The sequence below is a fragment of the Myiozetetes cayanensis genome, unplaced genomic scaffold, assembly GCF_022539395.1.
Source record: "Myiozetetes cayanensis isolate MyiCay16 unplaced genomic scaffold, myiCay2020 scf10, whole genome shotgun sequence".
Classification (NCBI taxonomy): Eukaryota; Metazoa; Chordata; class Aves; order Passeriformes; family Tyrannidae; genus Myiozetetes; species Myiozetetes cayanensis.
In genome coordinates, this window is record NW_026086605.1 from 10256720 (window position 1) to 10284634 (window position 27915).

The window sequence follows — 27915 nt, forward strand, 5'->3', positions numbered from 1 at the left end:
ATGGTGCTGTTTGTGCTCTCTGATGGGATGAGTCCCTCAGCACTGCATTTCATGGCAGTCACCACTGAAAAAGCCTCTGTGTCACTGATGTGCCATGGACATCACCTCTTCACAGGATTTCTCTTTCCTTTCCCTGCTGTGTCCTTCAGCTTTATGCTGGCTCTTCTAGTTTCCAAAGAGCCCTCACTGTGGCCAGAGGAGCAGATGGAGGAATTTGGGGAGGAGGAATTATTCCCTCTGCATGTCAGTGCCTCTCTCAAATCACTATTTTGTTACCTGCACAGCAGCAAAGGTAATGCCTCAGTGTTAGACTCACAGGATACTAGAATTAGAGAGGCTGAAAAGGATATGAGTAGCAAGAGGAAGTGTATTTAAAGCAGGTCTTTCTGTCCTCTTGCATCAGATAGCTGTCAGTAACCCAACAAGACTTCTCATTTAAAAAGTAAAAAAAAAAAAGAAAAACATGGGGTTTTTTTTGCTAAAAAATCTGTAAAAGTCACCACAGGGAGCAAACAAATTTCTCTGCAAATGCATGTGACTTGTCTCTCTCTGGGAGAAGTTTTATTTTTCTCTTTGTAATTCATCCACAACTCAAACCTCAAACCTCCACGTCCAACCCAGCCTGCAGATGCTGCCAGTTCACAAGGCATTTTGTGACATGTTTTTCATGAAGTGTTTTGTGATGATTGTCACCAATGCATCTCATGAGGCTTTATAATGCCACCTCAACTTTTCACTCTGACCAACACTCTCCCCTTTATACTTCCTACAGGGAAAGGATTTGAAAGAAATAAAAGAGGAGTCAGTCACCTTAACTTCACATTTGCAATGAGTGGCTGCAGCCCAGGCTTAATCAGAGCCTTTTGAAATTGAGTCATTTTGTCTAGTTTGCTCTAATGTGATAAGCTAGATGGGATAGAAATTCTATATATTATTACACAGAATTATTTCAAAACATGCAGCTAAGATAAAAGCAGAGTCCAGGGAGGGCTAATCTGTGCCTGTCAGCCCACACTTTAATCACATGCCGATTACTTTGTTAGTCATCTCTTCATCAGTGTTCTCAACCCACTCCTGCTCCTCCTGCAGTAAACTTTAATTAACCAAAGAAGCACTGGAGTTACTCACTGAGAACAGAGAAACAGAAAAATGCAGGAGCTGAATGCTGAATATCTCTCATCAGCAGTGAGAGTGAATCAGTTTGAAGGTAGAGGAAAAGTCAACTCTTTAAACCAAAGCAGCAGGAATTCCTGTCTGTGGGCAAACTTTTTGAAACAATCCAAAAGGAAGACTTTTGTACCATTGCACTTTCATGTTTCTTTCCCTGGCATATGTTTTGGGATAGCAGCTGGTCTTTTACAATAAATTAAACTGAGAAAAAAGCAAATAAAACAACACATGAGTCACCTGCACTGAGAGTTCACTAAAATCACTGCTCTTCGTCTGCTGTGCATTATCCTCACTTACTCTGATGGGACAACTGTTAGTTAAAAGCCAAAAACAAGCAAGTCACATAATAGCAATGTCTGTACTTGAGGCTGAGCCGTCAGTTCTTTCTAATTTTAGTGAGCTGGCACCACCCCTACATGTCATGCCAATTAGTGCAACCGTAACAGCATCTGCCGTGCCACCAGTAAGTAACATCTGAGGTGTTATGGTTTTGTTATGCTCTTAGGGGTAATAATTAACCATCGATGGAAAGAAAACCACTGCAGTAAGGTATGATCCCACTGTATAACTAGCTGAACAAGTTGTCATGACTTGTCAAAGAGAATCTGTGGCAGAGCTAAGGTGTTACCTCCTGGATCACCATCCTTACACCAGCACTGACACTCTTCCCTGCCACATCAAGGCAGGCAGAATGAGATCTGGGAGGTGATCAGCTATTCACCTGGGAGCATTTCCATATCAGTTCCAGAGTGTGAAGAACCTACTACATTACATTAGCTATTAGGTAGCGTGTCAGAGAAACAAAACAGCTTGGCAGGTCCCAGACTCTGCTGGATTTTCCAACAGCAGCCAGCACTCTGAGTCACACAGAAGAGCTGTGCTTTGGACAAAAGCTGCCTATTAGCCTTGCATGCTCATAAGGGATTCTGAGCAGTATCCTGCACCCAGCATGCACCTGGCATATTTGCATAATTTGCAGTATTAGAGTAGAAAGAGGATTATGAAAACAATGACTGAGGCAATATTCAGCTTCAAATGGATGTGCTGCTACTATCCTACCATAACAGGCTGTTGACAGATCAAGCTTTAGGTATATTTGTCACATCTTTGGCCTTGGTGTCTCTTCATTCTTCTCCTAACCTCTCTGTTACTTCACCAATGACTCTCCCAGCTTCTCTTTCTTCTCACTTTTCATCATGATCTACTCTGCCACAACACCACTCTCTCCCTCTCTCCCACTCACGATGATGACTCTCTTAGTGTCAGTCTCTCTGCTTCAGCCACAACAGACCACCAACCACACCAGGATCCTGCTTTTAATGGCAAGTGTTGGCACATATCTGAGAAAGGTAGTAAGAATCAGCCTCCTTTTCCTCCACTTGTGGAACCATCCTGCTTCTTCTGCCTTTCACCTTGCTGTCAATCAGCACTTGCTCTCACGCCTGATCATGTGAGGATACAAAAGATCCTAATAACTAGGTTTGAGAGGAACAAGAGCAGAGCTTTACAAGAGCTCACCATCTGGGCAGTGCCTCGTATAGAGCTGTCACTCAGTGCCAAATTCACATGCCAAGTCAGATCTATCATTAGGGAGATGCCCGTGCGCATGAGCCACATCCACAGCTGAAGCAGGGCAAATCTCAGAGAATCACTCTGGTCTTACACACTCTCTTTCATCTCAGGCAATGCTGCAGAAGCAGTTTCCCTGATCTAGCACTCTACGATGCTGTTGCTGCATCTCAAAGAGCTAAAAAAAAAAGCACCAAAGGTACTGAGGTACTGCTTCTCCCAAGCACGCTGTGAGAGGCAGGATAACCTCTCTGTGGCCCTCAAACAATCTCAATTTTGCTGCAGCAAACTGCCACCTCCCTGCCCAAAATCACAACCCCACAGTGGTTGGTGCACTTGGCCACGTCTGTATTTCACAGTCGAGGAAAAGAGAGCGCCTGTTGTGCTGGCACAGGAAGGAGGCGCGGGCAGCCACGCACAAACTTGCTGACCTGGCACAGCACTCAGCTGTAACACACAACTGTTTTCCCAGGCAACTCTTTGTTAGAGTTTAATTGCGAACGCTGGAAAAGGCTAAGGGATTTGGAGGGAGGTTATGGGAAGCAAAGCATGATCTGGAATGCTGTTCTGCAGTCTAGAGAGCAGTCGGGGAAAGACAGCACAGGCTGCCTGAATGAATGGAGAAGGCTGAGAGAAACTAGCACTGTGCCACAAATAAGACTGGATCACCACAGAAATCAAGTTTTATACCTACACTCATGCCCACCATAAAAAGTATATAAATCACATCCATAATAAATCGTGTAAGTATTGCATGATTGGATTCAGGGAGTGGGGGAGCAAAGGGAAAATTCATCTTTCCCATCACTGTTTCTTTCCTTTCAGCTCTCTGGGACCCTTAAAGCCCTTCTGATATTCAGTTCCTACCAGGAGATGTAACTTATCACGTCACCCAGCTGGAACCCTGCTTAAGATATTAAAACCCCAAAATACCTGCTTCTCCACTGAAGTTTCTTGATTACCTAACTGATTTTTAGAAATTAACAATAATAATGCTAAAACATCCAGCAGCCTAGTTATCAGCCACTACTCATTTATATTCCCATTAAACTCACAGCTGCTTTGCAAAGCGACAGGCTGCTCTATGAAGATTGCCTTGTATGCTCTCACCCAAGCCTCTTCCATTTATTCCATCGAGAATGATGACACAAATAACTCAAACGCCTGTTTGGTATTTGGCAGGTGCCATTAGTGTATGACACACTATTCAAAAAGCAAACAGCAAGAATGGCACGATGTTCTAAAGTAAAAAAACAGGGCATTTTATTCCTCTCATGCTAATAAAAGTGTTAGTTTTCAAGTGTCTGCTAATCTCTTCACTATACAAAGGGATTTTACTTTGAGCTAAATCTGCCACCTTATCTGTCCTGTAATAAGCTACAGCTGAAAAGTGGGGAGCTGTGAATACTGTAACTGCTGCTGAGGGATGGGGGTACAAGAATCAACAAGCAAGGTGTCTGCATGATTGGCAGACTCTAGATAGGACCCCGAGGTGCCAAAGTATCATCTTCCAAAACACACCCAGCTGGGTTCCTTGGCAGGAAAAGAAGGAAGAACCTGCAATTGCATTTTGTTGGCTTTGAAACATGCTAAATTGACTGAATGTGTGTCAGTTTTGAACAGTGAGATGTTTCAACGCCTTTAAAATGCATTGGCAGGTGTATTTCTAATTTGCCAGTACATTCTCATGCCAAGCACATAGTACTTAAGTGATGACACAAATCTACACTAAGAACAAGTCTGCATCATCTCAGCTGAGAAACTGAGTACTTTTGCTAGACAGATTTAGGCCAATTTAAGGAAACACAGAGAGGTTTATTATACCTATGCACCTATTATACCATTGGAACAGCCTTGGTGAAACTCAATCTGCCAGTACTTTGATCCCTGAACCATTGCTGTCCATAAGGTGGTCTGTCAAAACTGATGCAGTTTTGGCACACACATTCCTGCCCACTGAGATGCAGGCTGGGATTTGGCCTTTGCACACTTAGCGAAAGGCTCTCACTGTAAAATCTTACCTACTGCATATTCCAGCTGGAATCATCCATGTGACCTGAAGTTAAGTATTCTAAATGATGAACAGACACCCTGAGGTGTTTTGTTTTCCAGGATCAGCTAATCGCACTCTGCCTGATAGCTTGATTCAGAGTCTCCAACAAAAGTGAGAAGCACAACTGAGAAGCACAACTGAGACTCTTTAAAGTAATTACATTTTCACAGCAACCAATTTTATCACTGTATAAAATTAAGTTGTTTCTATCCACTCACACTACTCATAACTAAAGAACCAGGAAAAATACAGAACATGTGAAATACTTTTTTTCAGAGCAGCCATCCAAGGTCAAACACAACCTTTGTACTCAGCTGATGTTTGTCTATTCCTGATTTCAAACAGCAAGAAAATGGGATATTTGGAGCATATTTAGTTTTAAGGTTCTCTTAAACAGACTCTTCAAAGTCAGCCATAGGATAGTGAACAAACCATATAAGTAAATAATTGGAAATGCTCAATTTCTGAAGACACTGATTGTATTTAAGGAAGAAAAGTTTCTCATGAAAGAATGAATATGAAGAAATTACTCTGGACTCAAGTGGGATACGAAGTAATATAGAAAACCTCTTTGGCAATATCAGTTGACAAGAGAGGTAACAATGCCACATCTTAGTGGTTTAAGAGTTGTAAAATACCATCCTCTTTTAGATCAGAGGCCCTGCACCAATAGCAATACATGCTGTATGTTCATCTGGAGTAGAGGCTGCTACACTTTGTTCACAAAGATCTTGGGGACTGCTGCAGTTTATAAACCACAAAACAATCCCAAAGTACAAGATGCAGCCTTAAATACTAATTTGCAGTAAATGCCACAATCTGAGTTGAAAGGAGGGAGAAAGAAAATTTACACTTCTTATTTGAGGGATTGACTCAGCCAAAAAGCCAACAAAAACACAATGAAATATGGAAAAGCAAAGTAAGTCTAACAGCTTTTCAGAAAACTGTGATAGGCTCTGCATGCCTTGGTTCCTGTTTTAGAATAAATCAGATGTCAAGTTTGGATTCAGCCTAGAATGTTGCAGGGTTTTTTACTGTGGGGTAAGCAAACTATGAATAATGTACCTATTTTAAGTTTGGTCTCCTTTGACTATCCTCAGCCAATATACACAGCTTACTGATGATTTGAACCTGAGGAATTACATCTGCTTTCATCATCATGCAGCTCATAAACCACAAAGCACACCAAAAGCACATTTTCACGACGTAATTTTGAATCAGTCAGGTTTCAGAGTTTTAAGATTCTGAACTTGGAAATCAAGAGGTAAACATGATTTTAACACAAACGCTATGTTTACTATAAATGATGTTTCATCTCTTATATGGCTGTAAACATTTGGGTGCCTTATTTTTGGAGGGATGAGGAACAGGCCATGAAATTCGATTCAGTGACTGTGTTTGTTGCAGAAAACAAGATATTTTTATTTATTGGTTTATAACCGAGTGCTCTGGGAGCTCTCCTGATGAATGCTTCACTAGCTGAGTCACAGTGAGCGCAGGATTAGTCACGGCTGAGGAAGTGTCCCAAGGTTTCATTTGCAGCTGCAGATTTACCTGATGTATATTCATTTCTCCAGCGAGCCCAAGCCCTCTGAAGTTGTGTGCTTCAGAAGCTCTTGGTTCCGTCATCTCCTCCACGTCACCGCACCCTCCAACTCGAGGGTCAGGCGGGGAGCACGCAAGAAGGAAGGCGATGTCTGCCGGCCGTGCTCGGGAGGAGGAACGGAGGGCTCACAGCCTGTGCACCAACATATGTTATGTGGGCCTCACCAGAGCAGAGCATGCGTCACGCCGGCTTGACGCTATTTTAAGCGACAATGGGTAAGCTCAGTGGCTTAGATGAGCGACCAAACGCCCTCCTTTCATCACATGCTCCGGCAGAGCAGCATGAGCGACTGGCAGTACCTCTGTGCGTGTTCACTTCTACCCGTGGTGTCCCCACTCTGCAGATGGGGAGCAAGGACAAGACATAAATTGCGTTGCCCAGGGTTAAACTGCAAATCCCTGGCTCTTCCATGAGAGTTATAAATACCTGGATGACCAAACAAACATGAGGTATCTTATCTCAGTTACCTTTCCTCCCAAGCCTGAGCAAAGTCTGAGCATGGGTGTGTGCATGAGTTAGCTGCATGTCCTCTGTTTTGAGAGGCTCACATGAAGCAAAAGGAAGATCAAACCTGCTCGCTTGAGCAACTGTGTGAAACAAGAAACGTAGGATTCCTAAATGGCTTAAAAGCATAGCCAGCCTTCGAAACCTTAAGGCACCTTCCACACCTTACATTCAGCCCTTATACGTGTTAAATACAGCACTATTTGACACGGAGAGCCCTTCCACTGGTGCCCACATCCTCATGCTACCTGTGTGAACAATGCTGCTTTCTCAACAGGCTGTTCACATTCTGTCCAAGGAATGTCTACACCTTATTACACCTTGTTACTTGTTCCCAGCCAAGTGAACTACAGACACACTTGAAATTTCCTCTTCAGTTTAGCAAGAAAGTCTATCTTAATGAAAAAATATTGAAAAAGAGAAAATTGTAAAGCAAAAGTTATTAAAACTGCACTTAAAAGCTATGTTATTACAGGAACAGCCCCTCCATAAACTTACGATCACTGTTAAATACATTTTTACACAAAAGCAAATCACGGTGAAGCTGCTCTATGCTGGCTTACATCATTTACAGCTTTGAAAACAAATACAGAGGTCAATTTGTCTAATGAAAATAAACAGACTATTTCTTTTGAGGTGAATGTATATTATATCCAGTTTAGCATGTCCATGTGGTATGCACTATACATTGACTCAGTTTTGCATTTCTTCCTGCAGCAGAACACAAATTGTTAACTCTCACCTGTAGGTTAAACCATGCCTAGTTTCCTTCCTTCCATTATTCTGTATTTTCCTTCTTCTCTTCCTGTTTCTATGCTAAGGATACTGACATCTACTTATGGTAAAATTTTCCTCCTCACTTTCAACAATTTCTCTAATTAACAAAATTGTTGTAGAAGCTGCCTAAGTGGTCTTTAATACAGAGTTCTTGCATACCATGTAAATGTAAATACATTATCTGAAAGCTTGACTAGTTCCAAAAAAGAAGTGAATCAATACCTACCAAACACTGTACTAAAATCACTTGTATTAATAATACAACCAATGAGAGGAGTAGTCCACAGTGATTTAGAGTTTTGAAACCAGTAGTGTTTCCCTGCTCAGATCTATACAGATGCCCCAAAGAAAGATTATTCCCCAATTGGTTCCACTGAAAAAAAAGAAAAAAAAAAAGATTAACATAGCTGATCTAATATTTCAACCACTCTGCACCACAGTTCCTGACAAGAGCTCCCTCAAGGTTAGCCTTAAAATTACATCACAGCCTAATTTTGCCTTGTTTTATATTAGTCTGAAACCATGTCTAGATGTTATTGAACTTTGATTCTGTTATTGGTTTTACATATTATCCAGATTAAATTTTTAATATGGTTTCATGGTTTGAAAAGCATCCTCATCTACTGGTAGGGAGTTTTTAGTGCAGCAGGAAATGGAATTAGGAGAGATCTACTGACTTAATTGAAGATGCCACTAAAAGCTTTGTCAACTGCAAATATCCTGCCCTTCCAATTTCATCAGTGATCCTGGGAAGGAGAGTGTGGAGGGCTCCATGTACATAGCAATTCTGCTGTAGAGAATTTTCCAATACAGAACAGGCCTGCTGATGTACATCACATCTCGGGGTGCATTTACTGCCTTTAGACCCATTAATGTTATCAATATGATTTTAAGATGTGCAATAATTTGATATGGTAACTGTGCTATGTTGTGCCTGCTCTCTGTATTCAAAGGAAACACCATGATTGGAAGAAAAACATAATTCAACACCACAAAACCTTCTATTTTCTTGGCTGCTGCAAAGTATATTTAAAAAAAAAAAACCTCCCCAAAGCAACTGAAAAAAGGAGAAATGTACTACAAAAACTCATCTGAAGATATGCAGATGGTATTTCCTATTCTCACTATTCTGATTTACCAGGCAGTAACCATCTGCATTCTATTACAATAAAAGGGAGGTGTAGAGCCCAAATGAATGCCCTAAATCTAAAAATATTAACATCATGAATGTTGGTGAAATAAGCCTGCTTGGAAATATCTCAGAAAAAAGGTAGAAGAAAAACCCCCTGTGTTTGAGTTTTGCTACCGTGTTTTCTTCCTGTGGCTGAAGATATCAGTGTCATGACTCACTCTGGAGATTTGAATTGCTCCCCAGGCAACATGACCTCCTCATACCAGCTTTGTTCCTCACACTAGCAAAAACTGGTCATCCACGAGCACTGAATGAAGAAACTTCCTTATTAGTCATATATGGATCTATAAAACTAACACTGGAAAATGATGTTTAGACAAGCCCACTGCCGCTTCAGGTACGTGGCCTTCCGACATTTGAAGGCTAAATAGTTTCATCAGGTGTGGGAGGAAGGATAGAAGAAGGAAAAAAGGTCAGATATATAAGACATCTGGGTCTAGAAAAAAATCCATTGATCAGCAGTCCTTGCAGTAGCTTGGATCCATATTTAGGTTTTCATGTTTATTTGCTTGACTGGCAAATCCCAAGGCAATTTTGAAACTGATGCTTAAAAAGAAAAAAAAGTAAACATGAAAACCCACTAAGCCTTCAAACTCTCTGTTGCACTTCAGCTGGGTAGCTGTCCACCCTTGTGTATGCAGTAAAACACTGTGCCTTCCCACATTCAGTTAAAAACTGCATATCAGATCCTCTTGCTGAACACAGAAAGAGCAGGTGTTTGTCTACACATGGCGTTGCCTGCACTCTCTCCAAGGAAAGTTCAGTAAATCAATGACTTGTCATGAAACTAACAACTCAGAGAAAAGCACCCTGCATCTCAATAATTTGTGTTATTACAGGCTTGTTGCCTCATGCAAAAGATACTTCAATATTATCAGATAATAGCCATTATAATGGTCACTGACAAAAAATATCATCTTGCTATACAAAAATATCCCACTGACATTGGTTGCTTTTTGTTTTAAGCTCTCTCTGCTGGTAACAGTACAAGCTGGAATATCATTAAACAGCCTATTTCACTCTCTCACCAAATTACGTGGATAGGATTGACCAAGATGAGGACAAACATCCCCTTGATTGCAGGGGACCTAATCAGAATCCATCACCTATTCCTGAGTCAACAGAGTACTAAATGCTCCTGCAGATCTAAAACTTTGGATCTATAACTACACTGAAGAACTGAAACCTTCTCACATAGGAAGCGCAGCACAGGTAATCAAAACCCTTGTGGGAAAAAAATCCAGTGTCTGAAACAGCATAACATATTAATTACACCTTTTCTCCTTTGTAAGCAAAGGATGCCGATAGCACTGCACTTAGTGCAAGATGAAACTGCTAAAAAACTTGAAGGAAAAGTTAAAAAAAACCCACAAACACAAGCAAAAACCTCCCAAAGATTTTTAGGTGATACATGATGAGTAAAAATTATGCCAGAGCTTGAATATGGTGTTGATGTCTCTGTGTGATCAAGAATCCAAATCTTGTTATTTCTTCAAATCTCCTATATCTTACTGTGCCCTTGGCAACCTGTTATCCTGGTTTCCCATTAAGATGGACACCTCAACACTTCTTCATGAAATTTAGCAGTTAAAGAAATATAGCTCTGCAATTCTTTCCTTCAAGTGACATATAAATAGAAACATTGATAAAAATAATTCTGAGTGCCCATCTGATATACTCTTTTATTAGTAGCCTCTGCAAAGTGCCATTTGCTGGCCAAGGATCCAATCTGACTTCATCTGGAGATGCCTGCAGTGACACTCAAGACAATTTCTGTGAGAGACATTTCAGTTTCATTTTCAGAGGAAACATCTGTAGAAGGAATTCCAGTTTCCCTAAGCACTGGATCAGCTGTAGGACGTAAGACAACATTCTGTGATTACCAAACACTCTGATTGCCAGGAACAGGATGCTAAACCACATGAAAGCAGTCTCACTGCTCAAGTGGTGACTAACATGGTGTAGAAGGAATGTTTAACAAGTCTGTTCATGCAACAGGAGGGGTGAATGCCATCTCTCACCGCTACATGCATGCTGCAGAAATTCTCTCACTTCAGGAAAATGTGTCTGAAAGTCTGTCAGTAGAAGGAAGGATGGAAAGGTTTGGAACAGCGATGTGCATATTTCGAGTTTTATGCAAATTGCACACATTGTTTCTACTTGTAAAGTGAGCACATTGATGTATATGAATTCTGCAGCTACTTCAGCATAGTTAACCTTTTAAAAGATACATGTACAGTGGAGTTAGCAAAAAAACCCAAAAACTTATCATAGTTCAGAAATGAAAATGGTAACTGGGCCATTTCTATGTTCACAGGATGGAAGTAGAACATGGCATAACAAAGGCAGACTTCAATAGTCCTTGATATTTCTCTGACTCCAGACATTCACAATCTCCCTCTGTGTCAGCAGAACTCACTATTTGCCATGAATTCCTAAAATTCCATTTTAGAGGGAGAATTCTTCATTTTCTTAGTGGTTTCCATTTGATATTCATCAGTACTATGTGGCAGTATTTTTAAAGTATTTTTTTGTACAACGTAAGGTAGCTCTATTATCCCTTATTCTATGGGAGGGCAAAGAAACAGAGACACTGAGGTCCAAGGGTGTCTGAGTAACCAGTTAAAGCTCTGATGCTGTTAAATTCAGAAGAGGCAGCAAATAATCAGAATCCACTTTATAAATAAGTAACACTGTCTGAAATATCTTCTTCCTATTTTTGATCACTCCCAAGAATTACTCATATGGCCTAAGTAACAGTGGTGAGGAGTGGTAGCTGTCTCAAGCCAAGATGCCCCGAACTTTCAAAACCTAGGAATGTATGACAGTTCCTAAAAGCAATCTAACCATGCCCCTGTGGCTGCAGAATTACCTCCAGCTGAATCAGAGCTTTTGTGGTCTGTTTTCAGCTAGAGGTCCCATGGGGCAATTAGCTCTATGTTTACACTCTGAGCTTTCTTTTTTTTTTCCATACACAGATCTACATCACTCACACTATGTACATACTCCCACACAGGAGGATAAACCCAGACCTTTACAGGGTTCTTCAGTAGCCCTCTTGCAAAGCTCTCTTCTCCTTTCAGCCCACTTTCCCTTAAAACTCAGCAAACAGTGATACAGAACTCACAAACAACAGCCTGCTTTTAGTTACCCATCCCTGGTTACTGTAAATCCTGTTCTGAACAGTGCTTAGACCAGGAGTGTCTAAGCTCCCGTGGGGGTGGACCACCAAAGACTGACTGCCAGCACTGAGCTGCAGCTGTGGGACACAGTAGAGGAGCTCCAGAGCACAGAGTGGCCACCCAGCTCTTTGTGGGTGGCTGAGCAGCTGCCACAACCCCAGCCAGTGAGTGGCACAGGGCTGGCAGAAACCCTGTGCTGGGGAAAACACACACAGCCATCACTGCTGTCAGCTGCACCTAATATCCCCTTCCCTCTCCTTTCATGTGCTCATTCTGAGCTTCCCTCTCTGTGTGCATACAATACCCTTTCTTTTGTCTACTTTCACTATGCAGGACTTAGGTCTCCTCACCCCCACAGCAACCCCACAATTCATTACAACCTTTTTCCTTACTTCCCAGGTTCCTTCCCACACACAAACACAAAATCCCCCCACACTGTTCCCATATTAACCTCAGGTTCCTGCTTCCCAAGCCTCCCACGCTGCTGTCTTGCTGCTTCAGCTCCTCTCCTAATCCTCCCAGGCTCCTCTACCCACTGCAATGGCCCTTGCTCCTTACTTTCCAAACTTCCCTCATCTTCTCAGCTTTCCTGCCATTCAACCCCCTTCTGGACACAAGAAGTCTCAGCAGCGCACTTCCTGGCACCCCAAAAAGAAGGACCAGCGTCTCCAGTCACCTTCTTGTTCACTCCCCAGGCCCCAGAGCTGACACACTTCGTGATGCCAGTGGCAGAACACCTTGGAGGAAGAAGTCGCACCTTGACTTGGAATGTTGCTCCCAGCCAGAGGCTCACATTAAGCTGAAAACACCATCTGACAGGCTGTGTGTTGTGTAGGTCTGATCAAGACCCATCACACAGACCTGCTGCTTGTGCCAGTAAAGTAAAGGATCACACTGGCAGGTTGTCATTTCCCACGTAAGCTGGCATTCTCGCAAGCCGTCATTTGTAGGGAAATGGAAATCCGACAGCCTCAGACCCTTCTGAAGTGGATGACGTCCTAAAGGACGCAGGCTTTCAGTCCATTCTTCCTACTCCTGACATTTTCTCCTTATCCCCATGCTGCCCCACCCTGGCTCTTATTCCTCATCAGTTCTGATTCACTTTTCCTCTTCAGTTTTAGTCACTGTGCCTTTTTCACCCATGGGCCACAATTCCTGCAGTCACTCAGAGCACAGTACATGTTTGAGCTCTTGGTTTCTTTGCTTAGTACCACAATCCCTGGTGACTTCCAGGGCTGTAGAGGATCAAGAACTCACACATTCTCACACAGAAACTTCCACAGAAACTGTAAGCAGGTATTACAAAACCTTACAATTAAGCCCAACTTCAGGAGGATAGAATAAAAAGATAGATAAAAAAAGTGAGGCCTTGAAACACACAGAACTTCCCTAAGAAGTTTTGAGCCCGTGTTTTAAAACAAATGGCACTTGAAACTCTCAACAGCATAGGCATATACTTTTATCAAGAGCCTTGCCAAGCAACATTTCTTTCTGTAACTTGTTTTTGTAAGTGCCAAACTGCTGAAGCTTTCCTAAATTCAGCTGAAGCCAAACAGCCAGGCCAGAAAAAAAAAGGTCAGTCTATAGGAATAAATTTTGCAGGGACAACAATAACAAGATGCCTCATAATGGGAAATAATGCACAGTTGCAGTATCTATATAACAAGTGTAGTAACCTGTGGACAAAGCTGACTGCTCTGCTTACAATGACAAATGGTAAAAAAAAGAAAGATTAATTAAAATAAAACAAATTTTGCTTAGAGGCACAGGACAACTGAATTAAAAAAAAAACAACAAGCACATATACAGGAAAACAACCCTAAAAACTGAAATATTAATGCACTATTTTCTTGATGGTTTGATCCAAATTAATATACCAATAACTATCAAGCCTAAGATACTGCCCCATTGATGGGGCAGTGCCTGCTGGGCTCGCAGCCTACCAGAAATACCTAGAAAGATCCAGTGTCTCCTTTTTGGACTAAACTTGGATTGCAATTTCTGTCATGAGGACAGACTGGTTTGTTTGCAGAAGCCCCTTTTTTTGATAGTTACTAGTCCCTGTGCTGAGCACAACAATCCATCCGTACAAGGTTAAAAAACAGGACATTAAACCATTTGGATGTAATAATATCTTCACAGCATTAGTTGCTGCTGAGCACTCTGATATCTGACCCTGAGCTGCTTCAGGGTTTGACATTAAGGAACGCAGAATATTGTTGGTTTAATTGTTCTTATTCACCATAGCACATACATGTTTCAAAAGACTGCGTAGTCCCAGCTGTCTTAAAGAATAACTTCCTATATGTGTTTCCATTAGCTCTAGCTATAAAAATCACGCAGCAGACTGTAGAAAAAGAGACATAATTGTGAACTTACAGTAGAGCTCAGTGTCCCGAGTTAAGCACGGCTGGCGATGCAGCACCACTGCCACCTCCTGGTCAAGCCAAGCGCGGCTCCAGGATGCGCCAGGGTTTCATCCAGCTGTGGAACGTTCTGCCTTAAACCCAGGCAGCCCCTTCCCGAAAGCCAGGGCTTGCCCAGCCATCCCGTTTACTGGAAACCTCCCCTTCCCAACCAGCTGTCCATTCACTACTATCGCGGATCCCACAACCCGCTGCCCCGCAGCACCAGCACGGCCAGAAAGTCTCCAGTTCTCCCTGGTTGCTCCGCAAGTTCAGTGACGTCAATCCGACAAGTGATTCCCGCTAGGAATCACAGCTGAAAGCCTCAACGCTAATGCCTCTGGCAACAGAGGTAGAAGCCAATTGAGTTGCCTTTTCTTTCTGTTGTTCCATTAGGGAAACAAATTCTACAGCATTTGTGATGAATTACTGTCTTAAACTGACACGCCCTCATTTGGCAACAAACTACACTAAAGGTCTCTGTATCATGTACAATAAAATGTGAGATAAACATTCCAGTAACGCGGTATCAATCACTTTTAATAATTACGTTACTGCACTATGACATTATAGCCTGTAAATAACGTGGCTCAGTTCAGTGAATACTCTGTAAAACCACACTACAATGTATAAACATCTCATAAAAAGTAAGTATTTTTGAAGAGATGCAGTTCTGGTGGCTGCTCCTGGATAAGATGAAAGTACTGGATGCAGTTAGAAACATTCAGATATGGCACAAACATACCTAGACTTGTTTTGATCACATAACAAATACAGAAAGAACAAAATCTTGACAGCAACTGGATATATATTGTTTTAAGTAGTGCCATTGTGCTACTATGAATGTATCCCTCCAAGCACCAACCATCTAATGAACTGTAAAACTTATTTTTTAGAAAGTCTGATCTGTAAGATAGCAGGAAGACATCCTGCCTACATTGTTTTTCTCAATATAGTATAAAAGAGCTTGTCTAGCCAAACCTGGGAAAAAAACCCCTCTACATCTGGGTGAAGATAAACCCAGTTTTAGGGATGCAACTAATGAGAATTTTCAATTTATAAGAGTAAAAGATCAGTAGTTTCAAGATCTAGCTTGTCTTCCTATCCGTAGCAGCATGAGTTTGCGTTACAGCATGAATTTGAATGACAGCATGTGTTGAAACAGTGTCCAAAGAGACACTGTCCTGGGCTGTAGAAACCAAGAGAATAAAAACAAACAAACAAACAAACAAACAAAAACTTAAAAGTAATTATACAGTTTTTAAAAATTTTTTCCAAGTACTTCATACAGTTCTTCTTTCCAATTAGATATATGGTACAGTCAAATCACCTCCTAGTCTTCCTTTATAAGCTAAACAGATTGAGCATCTCAGTAAGAGAACATTTTCTCCAGCCAACAAATAATGTTGGTGGCTCTTTTCAGAAGTCTCCAGACCCCAAGAAGGTCCAGACTCTAGACCTACATATATTGTTTCAATATTAACTCTCACCAAAGCTTTTATTGAAGTAAAATACCTCCTTATGCTCCTTTTGTCTCCAGGTAAGTATCTCCCTTTGGAGATACCTGGACATTACATGCCTCCTCACTCCCTCTCTGTCACTTCAATCCTGCAGATACAGCCTGGATTTCATGTTCTGAAATGTGAAGTTGAAATTATCTGTACTAACTCGCAGGTATGCTTACAAAGGATTGCTCTGCATTGGTAAATTTGTATGTATTTCTACAGTCGCTGATCTGTCCACAAAGTCTTATCAGAAAATGTTTTCTTATCTATTTCTAGTTTATTATGATATATTAATGAAAATACTAAATATTTTAATTACCAAATCATATACCAAGATAGAGAAGTGTGTTTTATTCCAGGTCAGGATATCCTCTGGTGACACAGTAAATGTATTTCCCCGTTAGTATGTAAACAAACCCAGTGAGTCCAAGTGAGGTCACCTTCCTGTGCAGCACTGTGACTGTGAGAGATGGGATGTTTGCAGGAGACACTGATCCTCTTGCTAATAATACTAAGACACTTTTTGGGCACCTGCCTAAATTCTCTGGCTCATGGGCTCACAGCCAAATTAATCAATAGATTTCCACCAGAAATGTACTTTTCTTCCTGTGACGGGCTTGAAGAAGCCACTGAGCTTTTCCTCTCCTTTTCTTCCCCCTTTCCTCTCCTGTTGTAGGACCAAATGCCAAGACTTACTCTCTCCTAAATGGTTTGGTATTAAGCTTTGCATGGCTCTAAAGCGGACAGAGAGGATGCTATTGTGTTTGATACCGTCACAAATGAAGATGTGAGCAAGCTGAACCCACGGGGTGGGGGCAGGCTCAGGGACCCACCGACCCCTCCAGCAGAGCGTGCTCAGACAGCACAAATCTAACATCGTTCCTCTGCGGGCAAAGAATCAGGGAAGTCTGGATGGGAACTTTAAAAATCCTCTCATTCCAACCCCCACCTGCCTCCAGACCAGGTTGGTCAGAGCCCCGACCAGCCTGGCCTGGGACACTTTTGAACGAGAGGGCCGCGCCTTGCCCCACAGAGAGAAGGTTTTGATGTCCCTCAGGAGCACGGCAACAGCCTCCAGCTGTGCCGGGGGGGGGAGGTTTAGGTTGGACATTAGGAGGAATTTTTTTTTTCAGAGAAAAGGTGATTAGGCACTAGAACGGGCTGCCCAGGGGGAGAGGCAGTCCTGACGGGGCGCTGCCGCCTCAGCGAAGCTCCGACCCGAGGAGGAGGAGCAGCAGCAGCAGGAGCAGCAGCAACAGCAGCAGCAGCAATAGCTGCTGCTGCTGTTGCTGCTGCTCCTGCTGCTGCTGCTCCATCCTCTCAAGGGTCTGGCCAGAGGACGGCAAAGCCACCCCATCCCGACCCTGATCCCAGCCCCGCTCCCTCAGGCAGCCTCGGTGGGCGGGGCCGCTCTCTCCGTCCCGAGGCTCCGCCCCCCTCTCTGCCCCAGCATCCCCCGGCCCCGGCGGAAGGAGCCGCAGCGAAGCGGCCGCGGCCCGACGGGACCCGGAGTGGCTTTTCCCTCTCCCTCCCGGCCCCGGGGAAAACCCCCTCCCCTCCCCGCACTGCCGAGGTGAGTAGACCGCGCCGGGGTGAGATTGCCCGGCGCGGCTCTGCGCGCTCCGAGCGAGCCTGGGCCCGGCTTGGGCCTGCCCGCCGGGCGCGGGGCCTGCTTAGGCCGGGCTCCCCTCACGCCCCGAGCGGCCGCGGGGAGCCGTGAGGGGCCGGTCCCTGCTACCGCAAAGGGGGGTTTAACGGTGCTGAAGCTCTTGTGCCGTGCGCGGGGCTTTGCCGGAGAGCCCGCGTTCCTGTTCCGAAGGCCCCGGGGAAGTGGCGGGGGGGCCCGTTCAGGTTCGGCGGAGCCCCCGCGGCTCGCCCGGTGTGGCCTCGGCGTGTGCCGCGCTCCACGCACATGTTGGAGCGTTGGCTTTGTGGGAAGTCGCTGGGGAGCAGCCGGTTATTTTATTATTTAGTATTTTAGTAGCACGTCCTCGCGGTGTTTGCTGTTTTAGCCTCGCTCACCGCACACGCCGTGGTTAAAAAGCAGTACGGATTGTTGTTCTGATGCGGGGTTTCTCTGTGTGTGTGTGTTTGTGTGTTCTCGCAGATGTCGGAAGACCTTGCCAAGCAGTTGGCCAGCTACAAAGCTCAGCTCCAACAAGTCGAGGCTGCCTTATCTGGGAATGCCGACAATGAGGATTTGCTGAAACTTAAGAAGGACTTACAGGTGAGAACCCGAGGGTAGGTGAAATTTGAGGGTATTTAGCAGTTGTTTCATCTTTCCTAAGTATTTGTACTGTGACGAAAATACATACTTGGTGGGTTTATTACTTTCTTTTCACATAATTTGATACAGTTATGGTAGGTTGGTTTGAAAAACCCCAGAGTGTGGCCTATTTTAAACTTGTCTTTTTGGATGAGTAAAAAAAAAAAAAAAGCTTATTTATACAGCAAACTCTTCTGCTAAAAACTTTAGCCAGTGTGGTGAAAGATATGCCAGTGCTGTCTTTACCGTGTCTTGGTTTTAAATTTTTTTTTCCTGAAGCATTTGTCAAAGCCATTATTTTTTGTTGCTTTTGCTAATGCTGAAGGCTGATGGTTGGGCTTAACATGATGCCCTTCTACTTATTTTTGACTTCTCAAACAACTTGATCCAGAATCTGCTTACTCATTAAATGCATTTGTAACATTAAAAGCTTTGGAGAGTATTCCTTCTGCATCTGAGCCTTGACTGTGTAAAAGTTTTTATATAGGGAAGGAAAAGAGTTGTGTTTGTCATTTGCCACGAGAGCATAGCATGTTCTTAACAGCTAAAAACCATTTTTGGGCCTTGGGGTATTGTTTGGTGACAGGAAGGCCACCAGCCTAATTCTGCCTGGTCTTTTAGATGCTTGTGCATATGAAGACACATTGACATATGAAGAATCCTAGCAGTGCTGTTAAAACTTGTCCCTGAGAGTGCAAGATGCTGCTTCATCTCTGTTGTGGATTGCTTTAGCCATCAGGTGTAAAATACTTGCACTACCCAGTGCAAGATCCAGTGACCACTGCTCTGTATGGAAGTAACAGCAGTAAAAATGGTGCTTCAGCCAAAAACACAAGTAGTGCCTCGAATCAGTGATCTTTAGAATTCCTTTTAAATCGGAAAGGCTTTGTGCCCACAAGGCACTTGATAGATCATCTGAATGTGCTCTGTTGTACACTGTTAAAAGCATGTGTATATTTTTATATTTTTAAAATGCACAGCAAAACCCATATGGGATGATATTTCCGATACCAACACGACCTCGGCTTTGATATGCAGAGATCATTGATGTGAAAGGACAACTTGCAAACTTTTTAATAAAAGCTTTCTGCACAGAATGGGGAAGATCTTTACACTTTCGTCCCCAAAAGGTTTGCTATCCCTATGTTCCACCTTGAAAATGACATAATGTTTTGCAGACTTGATATGTGCCAACTAAACAAACAGTTGTAAAAATGCGTTCGATGCCTCAGTGTTCCAATTAAGCAGCTTTTTGTCTGTTTGAAAAGATGGTTACTATGTAATTGAAATTTTTCTATTACAACTAGTGATGCATCTTGTATATTTAGCTTATTATTGAGCAACAAGATTAAATATCAGAGGATAAGTACCTAGGTTTTCACATTTTGTTGAAGCGTTTCTAGGACACTGCCTGTGCACCCAAGAACTAAACTTACCTTTGTATCAAGAAGGGTCGATGGCAGCTGTCTTCTTCTTCTGTAACTGGAGGTGAGATCCGTGGGTGTTGTGTGCTGGACTGTAGAGCTCTCTTTGGTTTGTAAGGACCAGTTGGTCAGGAAGAATCTTGGCAGACTGTACCTGGTGTTCTCTGTGGGTCACACCTTCGTGTCACAGGGACGTGGCACCAAGCCAGGTTGTTCCACCCGTTTGGCTGTACTGAGCTGTTGTGGTAGTCCAGGTCCTGCTCAGAAGTTTTCTTGGAATGATCTGCTCTCTTAAAGACTTTAGAAATGTCTCATGGGTTGCTATAAAATCAGTCTGTGTTTCGTGAGCTGAGCATTATGATACATGGGTATTGGAAGAATATTTACCTAGAATTTGGTATTTTATAGGCTGATGTGGAAGTGACTTTATTGAATTCAAAGGATCCTTGGTAGACTTGTCTGAAACTGTTCATACCGAAGTTCTACAATAAACCGTCTGTGAGCGTGGCAAGAACAAGCCAACAGTTTGGTGTTACTGGTAGCTGCAGTAGCTTTCAGGTGTAGCTTGTGCCTGATGTGTTGTATTTGACCTGCTGAGGTAGATACCTGTGTCAAAGCATAGTGCCTCTTGGATTTGCAGAATACAGTTGTCATGTTGAGGATAGTTCAGGAATCTGCACCTGGGAAATAAAACTAGGCTAGTGCTTTATGTTCTCAAATTAGGTAACTTGGTAATCAAAATCTATTGTGCTTTAGGCTGTAGCATTGTGGAAAATGGAGACCACAGCAGTAGAAGTAATTGTAAGTGTGTTATTGTGCTCACTGGTGCAGTTATGAATTAGCAGCTCCACTAAAGCAAAGAGCAAAATTTTTGTTAGGAAGTTGTTGGAAATCAGGACATAAACATCTGCCACAGAAACAAATAGACCATTCATGCTAGTTGTATAGTTTATCAGATAAAAATGCATGTAAGTTTTCATTGCATTAACTTATTTGGGACGTGCTTCCAATTCCTTAGGTTCTGAATGAATGAAGAACAGCTTTACTGAGCTAGTCTTTGTACCCCATAGCTGAACTAAGGTGTGAAACTGGAAGGAAAGTTCAGGCTTTCAGTTTGAGCATTGTTTATTTGTAACCCTCCCCTGATTAAAATATTTATTGCTTGTTAGGAGATTGACAATGGTTCATGCTGAGGTACTGAAAGGAACTAAAGTTTTCTTATTTAAGGCCTGCAGAGTTTCTTTGCATTACACATGAAGTTTAAATGGCCTTTTAGGTGCTGGCTCCTTTGACTTTCAACAGTAGTGAAAGAGAGGTGTGATTACTCGCTCCTGAATATAATATTGGCAGGTAGTTGGGAGGGGCTTTTAAATGCTTCTGCCTTTGAATGAGTACTTTGAATGTTTTCTATGAATGAGAGGCTTTACAGTGTGGCAGTCTGGGAAGGTGCTCTGCCACCCTGGCTCCTGGTGCTGCACTTCAGCCAAGGAAAGAAATGCTGTAAAAATAATAGGCTACCTTCTGAAAAATTGAGGAGGGCCTTTGCAGCTTTACTGCAATAGAGTGAGGGCCATAATACTTTTATCTACATTTGTAAGGAATGATTTTAATTAAACTATTAAAAACCAAAACTAGTTCACTTTACATGAACTATGAATTTAATACAGTAATGTAAAAAAACCCAATCCTAAACCAGTAAGCTTGGGGTAAAAATAAGCATGGTAACAGGAGTTGGAAAAATTATTCTTTGTGGGTTTTTTTGTCTTTTCTAGGAAGTCATAGAGTTAACCAAAGATCTCCTTTCAACACAACCTTCGGAAACTCTTGCAAGTTCTGACAGTTCTGCTTCTGCCCTGCCCAGCCACTCATGGAAGGTTGGGGACAGGTGTATGGCCATATGGAGTGAGGATGGACAGTAAGTGTAGAAAACTTCTCTAACAGTTACATGAAATAGTTCAATGGTAAGAGATTTTCATTCAGTTTGAACTGACCCTAGGGTGACTGAAAGCAAAAAGAAATAAATATGATGTTAGATATTCTTCTATCGTCCTTATTAAAGGTCAGTGTTTTAGATAGATAGCTAAGAGATGTGGGGTATGGATCTGGAAATGCCCTGTTTGTCACTAACCTTATAAAAGTAGGGTAGCTTTGGTAAATTACCATTTGCTAATGTAATAAATGACAAATTTAATGAATTTATCTGTCAGGGCAGTCTTTTGTAAATGTTTTGGGATGTATAGTTCATAATTCGTCATTGCATTTACGTGTATGTCACTGATGGCTATAAAGAAAAATCCTTGCTGTATCTCAGTTTGTGCTTCTAATTGGAAATGAAGTTTTAATTGGAAATGCTGGGTTTGGTTATGAAATTACTAGCTGTAGCATTAATCAACCTTTTGGATTTGGTCTCCCATTTTATTAGCCTGTGAAGTTCTGGGAACCCAAGCAGACCATTCTGACTCCATAATTTTTGAATAAACATTCTGAAATTACTTTCCATACTGCAAAATGTGTAACTTGCAGCTTTTTTTAAATTACTCCTTATGCAGGAGCAATATTCCAATCGTTACCACTTAGAGAGAAGCTCTGTTGTTCAGCAAATGTGGTTCAATGTAGTAACCACACAGAGATTTTGGTATAGCTCTTGAAATCTTAGGTAGGAAACTAATCTAAGAGTGAACAGTTCTTCTGTCACAGATTGTTGAGTAAAATGTTAGGACTTAAAAATTGAATCTCGTAGTCTTAGGTCACCACTGGGTTATTCTTTTTGCTCTTATCACCAGGTTAGAGAATCAGAGGTTGGGGAAGAATGTGCCAGTGTCCACTGAAGTGAATCTTACTGGACTTATTTGTATTGCCTTTAAAAAAAATTGCTGCTTCTGTTGCAGCATTTCTTAAGGGGGAGGTGTTTCATGAAGAGCTAACCAGACTTTGGGTTTTCATGTGTTTTCACCTGGCTCAACTCAAGACACTGTCCCACTGAAAATGCACAAGAAATTAGTAAATGTTAATTGGAATAATGTCTATGAAATATTTCATTTTATTCCTTTGTTTGCTCTTGATGCATCCTTTTTCCCTAAATTTAGACACATATTTTTTAAAATGTCACCTTTTTTTTGGTATTTTTCCCATTTTGAGGTCAGTTTGACCAGAATGTTTCATACACAAATAAGAAATGGACTAATTTCTGTGCAAATTTCAAAATTGCTATTTTAAATCAATAAGAAAAAGTTTGGATTTTGAAGTGTTGAATGTTTTGAAAGCTTCAGCTTTTCTTAATTCTTTTTTATATGGAGAAAAATTTGGCTTGTGAGGTGACATTTTCCAAAACTCCTCAGGGAATTCCATGACAACTATGTTCTGTGAATGCACTTCTTTTTTTTTTTTTCCTATCCCATGACCTGCCAGAGCTAAAACCAAGTCAGGATACCTGATTAGATTGGCCCCAGCATTAATCAGTGGTCTTGATAACACTGAGGCCATTGCTCCTTGAAGCTAAAGGTCAGATACAGCAGATTCCAGTCTTTGTACTTGTGTCCCTTTGACCTTAAGAAAATAACCCTTGGTTTGATTTGTGTGGTGTCCCTGAAAATCGAGGCTGGTATCTGCAAGTTTTTCAGTTTAGTGGCTGACAATGTAGGTGTTGAAGGGCTGAGTATTAAAGCTTTACTCACATGCTTACAGCCATGATATCTTTACAGGTGTTACGAGGCTGAGATTGAAGAGATAGATGAGGAGAATGGAACAGCTGCAGTCACATTTGCTGGATATGGCAATGCTGAAGTTACACCTCTGTTCAACCTCAAGCCTGTGGAAGAGGGAAGAAAAGCAAAAGAGGACAGTGGCAACAAACCCATGTCCAAGTAAGTAAACGCAGACAGAAGTCTGAATGCTGCTTTTTGCATCATTTTTCCTTGGGTTTGTTTGTTTGTCTTTCCCTTCAGATATAAAAATTGGTTAATGAAATAGAAGGTTTTTTTTTTTCTTTTGTAAATTACATCTCCTGAATAGCTTTTGCTTGAAAAAGGAGCTTAAATCAATCTAGAATATAATGTTTGGTAGGTTAATGTGGCTGGTATCAGGTGTTATCTTTCCTGGCAAGATAACATAACAGACTTGGTTTGTACTTAGATTATGATATGTCAGGATACCAGCTATGTGAGTTGTAGATTTTTTTAAAAAAGTACTTTTTAATTGAAAATGGAGAATTTCAGCCCAGGTCTAGTGCAGGCTGTTTCCAGAGCTGTGGCTTGACTGACAAATAAGCTTAGCAGCAGGAAGGACTTCTGCCCCATCCCTGTGTTAGGACAGCTGTGTTCTCTGCAAGGTAATTTTTAAGGGGTGAAAACATTTTTTAGTTTTTTTTTTTTACGTTGGAAAAAAAAAGGATGCTACAATTTCAGAGTTTGTTATAGCCAGTGATCCCTTCCCTAAATGGTTGTTGGGAGGGACACTGCATTATGGCATAGATTGACTCCTTAAACCAGGTATCTTCACCGAAGTAACCTAGTCTTCATTTTTCCTTCCATCCCTGTCCAATACTTGGTAGCATGAGAGTCTTGCAGATTCCAGAAAATTTTGGCCTTTCCACTCCAGTGGGCTATTTAAATTTTCCAAACCCAAAATTCTGAAATGAAGGAGTGCTGATAGGTCCCTTTTCAGTTTCAGAAATCAACTGCACCCATGGGCTGCTGCATTTGACATGGGCTTGTCCAGTGGTGGTGGTGGTTCTTATGCCAAAGATATAAATTAGCAAAGTAATGCTTATACATGAGAAGATTTGGTTTGGGATTTTGGTTTGGTTTTTTTTCTTCTAGAAGTAGAGAATATTTACAAATATTTACAACCTTTGTTTTATGTCATTTGCTTCTGAAAAACGATTGCGTGTGTCTGTTTTTCAGGGGGTTTAGTTTGTTACAGGAAAAGGAACAAACTTGAAATGTGGATTTGCTTTTTTTTTCCCCTTTTCTCCAGAAAAGAGATGATAGCCCAGCAACGAGAGTATAAAAAGAAGAAAGCTTTGAAAAAAGCTCAGAGAATTAAAGAACTTGAACAGGAACGGGAGGACCAGAAAGTCAAGTGGCAACAGTTTAACAACAGAGCCTATTCTAAAAACAAAAAAGGCCAGGTTGGTTTGCTTTTGTCAGTATGTGAGTAACAACAGGGCATAGACGTTCTGTGCAGTACTTTGGGAGAAAGGAGGAACTGGTTTATAAAGGGATGTAAAGTGGGGTTTGTCTTTGGGATTCTGAAGTGTGCAGTTTGGTATTTTGTACACTTGAAAGGCCTGGCTTTTTACTGGATGATTTTGGAGGAGTGCTGTGCCTAAGAGACTGAGCTTGCACTAAACTGGGAGAGTGGGACTCGCTGCCAGCTGCCAGGTGGTGTTTGTTGGAGCTTAGAACCTGAGGGTCCCCCTTAACCTCCAAGCCTGGCTTCTTACTCTGTTTGACCCAGCAGACACAGTGCTGAGGAACTGCCCTGGAACAGCAGGTGTAGTGCAGAAAAGGCAGTGAGGACATTTTTAGGTCTTATTCCATTTCTTTCATGGCTTGACCAAGAGCTGCCAGACCATAATGGTAAACCTTAGTCTTCTTTATGAACCATTATTAGAAATCACCTTATGAGAGGTCAGTTTTATACATTTTATTTATTGGCCCAAGGTTTGAGTATTGCAGTCACATCCAGTACTTATTTGCCAGGAGATTCCCAGCTCTGTTGCCTCACGGGCTGGTGTCGGGGACGAGCCAGCCTTTAGGAACTGTGCCTGTCTGTAGGGGAGGAAGTTGAGAACGTAGAAACACTTCAAATGGTAATGATTGCTTGTTTGTTGTAAAATCCAGCAAGTAGTTATTAAAAAACGGTGTTTCCTGTTTTATTTGCAGGTAAAGAGGAGTATTTTTGCTTCCCCCGAGAGCGTAACTGGCAAAGTTGGAGTTGGAACATGTGGAATTGCAGACAAACCCATGACACAGTATCAAGATACCTCTAAATATAATGTCAGGCATTTGATGCCTCAGTAACAGGTGTAAAAGGTGGAACTTCATCTCTGCAGGGCTTTACACTTATCTTTTTATCATTATATTTTTCTAAAAGTAAATTATTTGTTGGCACATAGTGAGTAGTCCATTTTGTCACCATCACTTTGGCTTCAGCTTAAGAGCCTTAAATCTCCAGCTATTGATTTGCCCCCCCCCCCAACCATTAAACCTTTTGTAGCAGGTAAACACTTTCATTAACTGTTGTTGCCTGTTACTCTCAGAGCAGTGTTTGTTTGCAGCTTTGATCTCTGGAATCTTTCATTCACACCAGTAGTGAAGGATTCTGTTTTTCCCTTTAAGAGAAGTGGTGGTATAACAGTGGCACCTTAACAGTCTCCCTGGTCTCTGTAGTCATGGTGCTGTCTGTGACACGCTCAGCATTACGGAGCTGCTGCAGCTCTGGGAGAGAGCTTCTATGTCACATGGAATTGCTAAGGAAGTTCAAATACCTCCCTTACAAATCCCCTGAAGATCGATATGTACAGCTGTAAATGAGGGCAGAACAGGGCTGATAGGATCTTTATTACTAATGATGACTCACGTGCTAGAAACAATAAATTTAACTTAATTCCAGTCTGAATTTCCTGTGCTTGAAGTGAAGCAGAGGAGATGCTGTTTCTTGTTGGTTGGGGTTTTTCTTGTTCAACTTTTAAATACTCATCAAATTTTAATAGGAAGTTAGTGAAATATAACCAGAAAACCATAGGACAAGGAACTGTATTTAAAAATCCCACCCCTCTCCAGGGATCAGAGTTGGAGAGTGGAACCAGCTGTGCTTGGAAAGGAGCTGTCCTCTCCCCTCCTGTAGATCCTGTAGGTTTGATGGTACAGTCACAGACCTGGGACATAACAGTGCCAGCCTGTGCCTGGGCCTCCTCCGTGCAGTGGAGGAGAACTGTGGCACAGCAGATAGGAATGCCTAGATCCCACTTATTAGTTGTGAGTAAAGGTTAGTCTGGAGTTTCTGTCCTTAAATAACTGACTGGCCCCAGTGTCCATTGTAACTTCAGCTGTATTACAGTGCTGCTGAGCCCCTTCAGTCTTATCCAGGAATCCACGTGTAAAAGCTCTTGCTTTCTTGTATTCTCTCTGTGATTTGCTTTCCTCTGTTACTTGTCTTGCACTTACGGTAGTGGTGCCACCTCTGAACCCGTAACGTGTTTAAAGAACTTAATGGGTAGCCCTGTATACAATGTAGATATTATTTTTGTAAAATCTAGGGCTGAGTTAATGGACAAGAGTACATCAGCTATTTCCCCCATTAAATAAAAGGTGTGTCTTGTCCATTGATTCTGACCATTATTTCCCTGTATATTATGTTAATGTAGCTCATTTTGTAATTTGTTAACTAGATCAGGTCACGTCAGCAATTGTTGATGCACTGATTGGTGGAAATGTCCATCAGTTACCTGAGTCACAACTCAAGCTAAACTCTACAACTGGTAGTTTAGAATCCATACATAGAAAAAGGCTCTCCCTATAATGGGAGAGGGTGATTTTTATGAATACAAAGTGTGTTAATTTCAGTTTTGTATGTTTAACTTTTATTAAATAAAGTGTTTAAAATCTGCTGGATATATTTGATGTAGTGGAAGTATACATGGGGGGGATGATGACATAAATCATCAGGATGGGGTAGAATCTGCTGGACAGAACATAATACTCAGAAGTGGGTCCATCTTGCTGCACACTCAGCAAGATCAGGCAGATATTGCTTAATTCCTCATCTTCATTGGAAGAGAGGGGTTACATTTTGCATAGAAAACCTCTGAAGAGTGAAATAACCTTACTTCTGCTTTTTATAAATGGAGTTTGTGCTGCAGCTACAGACATGTCCCAGCAGTGGCATTAAACAGGTGACACCTGTGCCACACTGACAGCTCACTGCTGAGGAAGGTCACCTGTTGTCTTTCGTAGATGGCTGTGCTACAGCATCCCTTTCCTTATCCAACAGTTAGAATTGAAACGTCCCAAAATAGGCAGAACTGGAGTTTTCAGGAAGCAATCTCAGCCTTAACTCCACCTGTTCTTTTAACAGAAAGCAGTCTTTGGAAAAAAAGGATTAATCCACACCTGACATGCAGTACATCTGCTTATCTTCTAATGTAACAGATACAGTAAACAGACCATCCCAGGACTATTTATTTGCTCACTAGTCCTGAAGAGAGTCAGAAGAATGCAATAGGTGTGTGAGCCTACCTTATGGTAAGGGACAGTCAAG

The 27915-nt window shown here is 42.0% G+C and overlaps 1 protein-coding gene across 1 annotated transcript; it reads left to right on the forward strand.

Annotated features, from left to right (window-relative positions):
• Positions 1–17381: 17381 nt before the first annotated feature.
• SMNDC1 (survival motor neuron domain containing 1) lies at positions 17382–27269 on the forward strand. The gene is made up of 6 exons (XM_050305484.1): positions 17382–17536; positions 18071–18190; positions 21426–21568; positions 23355–23516; positions 24628–24781; positions 25539–27269. Exons 2-6 carry the CDS (start codon positions 18071–18073, stop codon positions 25674–25676), a joined length of 717 nt encoding a protein of 238 aa, XP_050161441.1. The 5' UTR covers positions 17382–17536; the 3' UTR covers positions 25677–27269.
• Positions 27270–27915: the final 646 nt, after the last annotated feature.

Coding starts and splice junctions, on each gene's coding strand:
- SMNDC1 (XM_050305484.1), top strand. CDS start 18,071: ATGTCGGAAGACCTTGCCAAGCAGTTGGCCAGCTACAAAGCTCAGCTC. Junction 21,569..23,354: donor ATATGGAGTGAGGATGGACA/GTAAGTGTAGAA, acceptor ATATCTTTACAG/GTGTTACGAGGCTGAGATTG. Junction 23,517..24,627: donor GGCAACAAACCCATGTCCAA/GTAAGTAAACGC, acceptor CCTTTTCTCCAG/AAAAGAGATGATAGCCCAGC.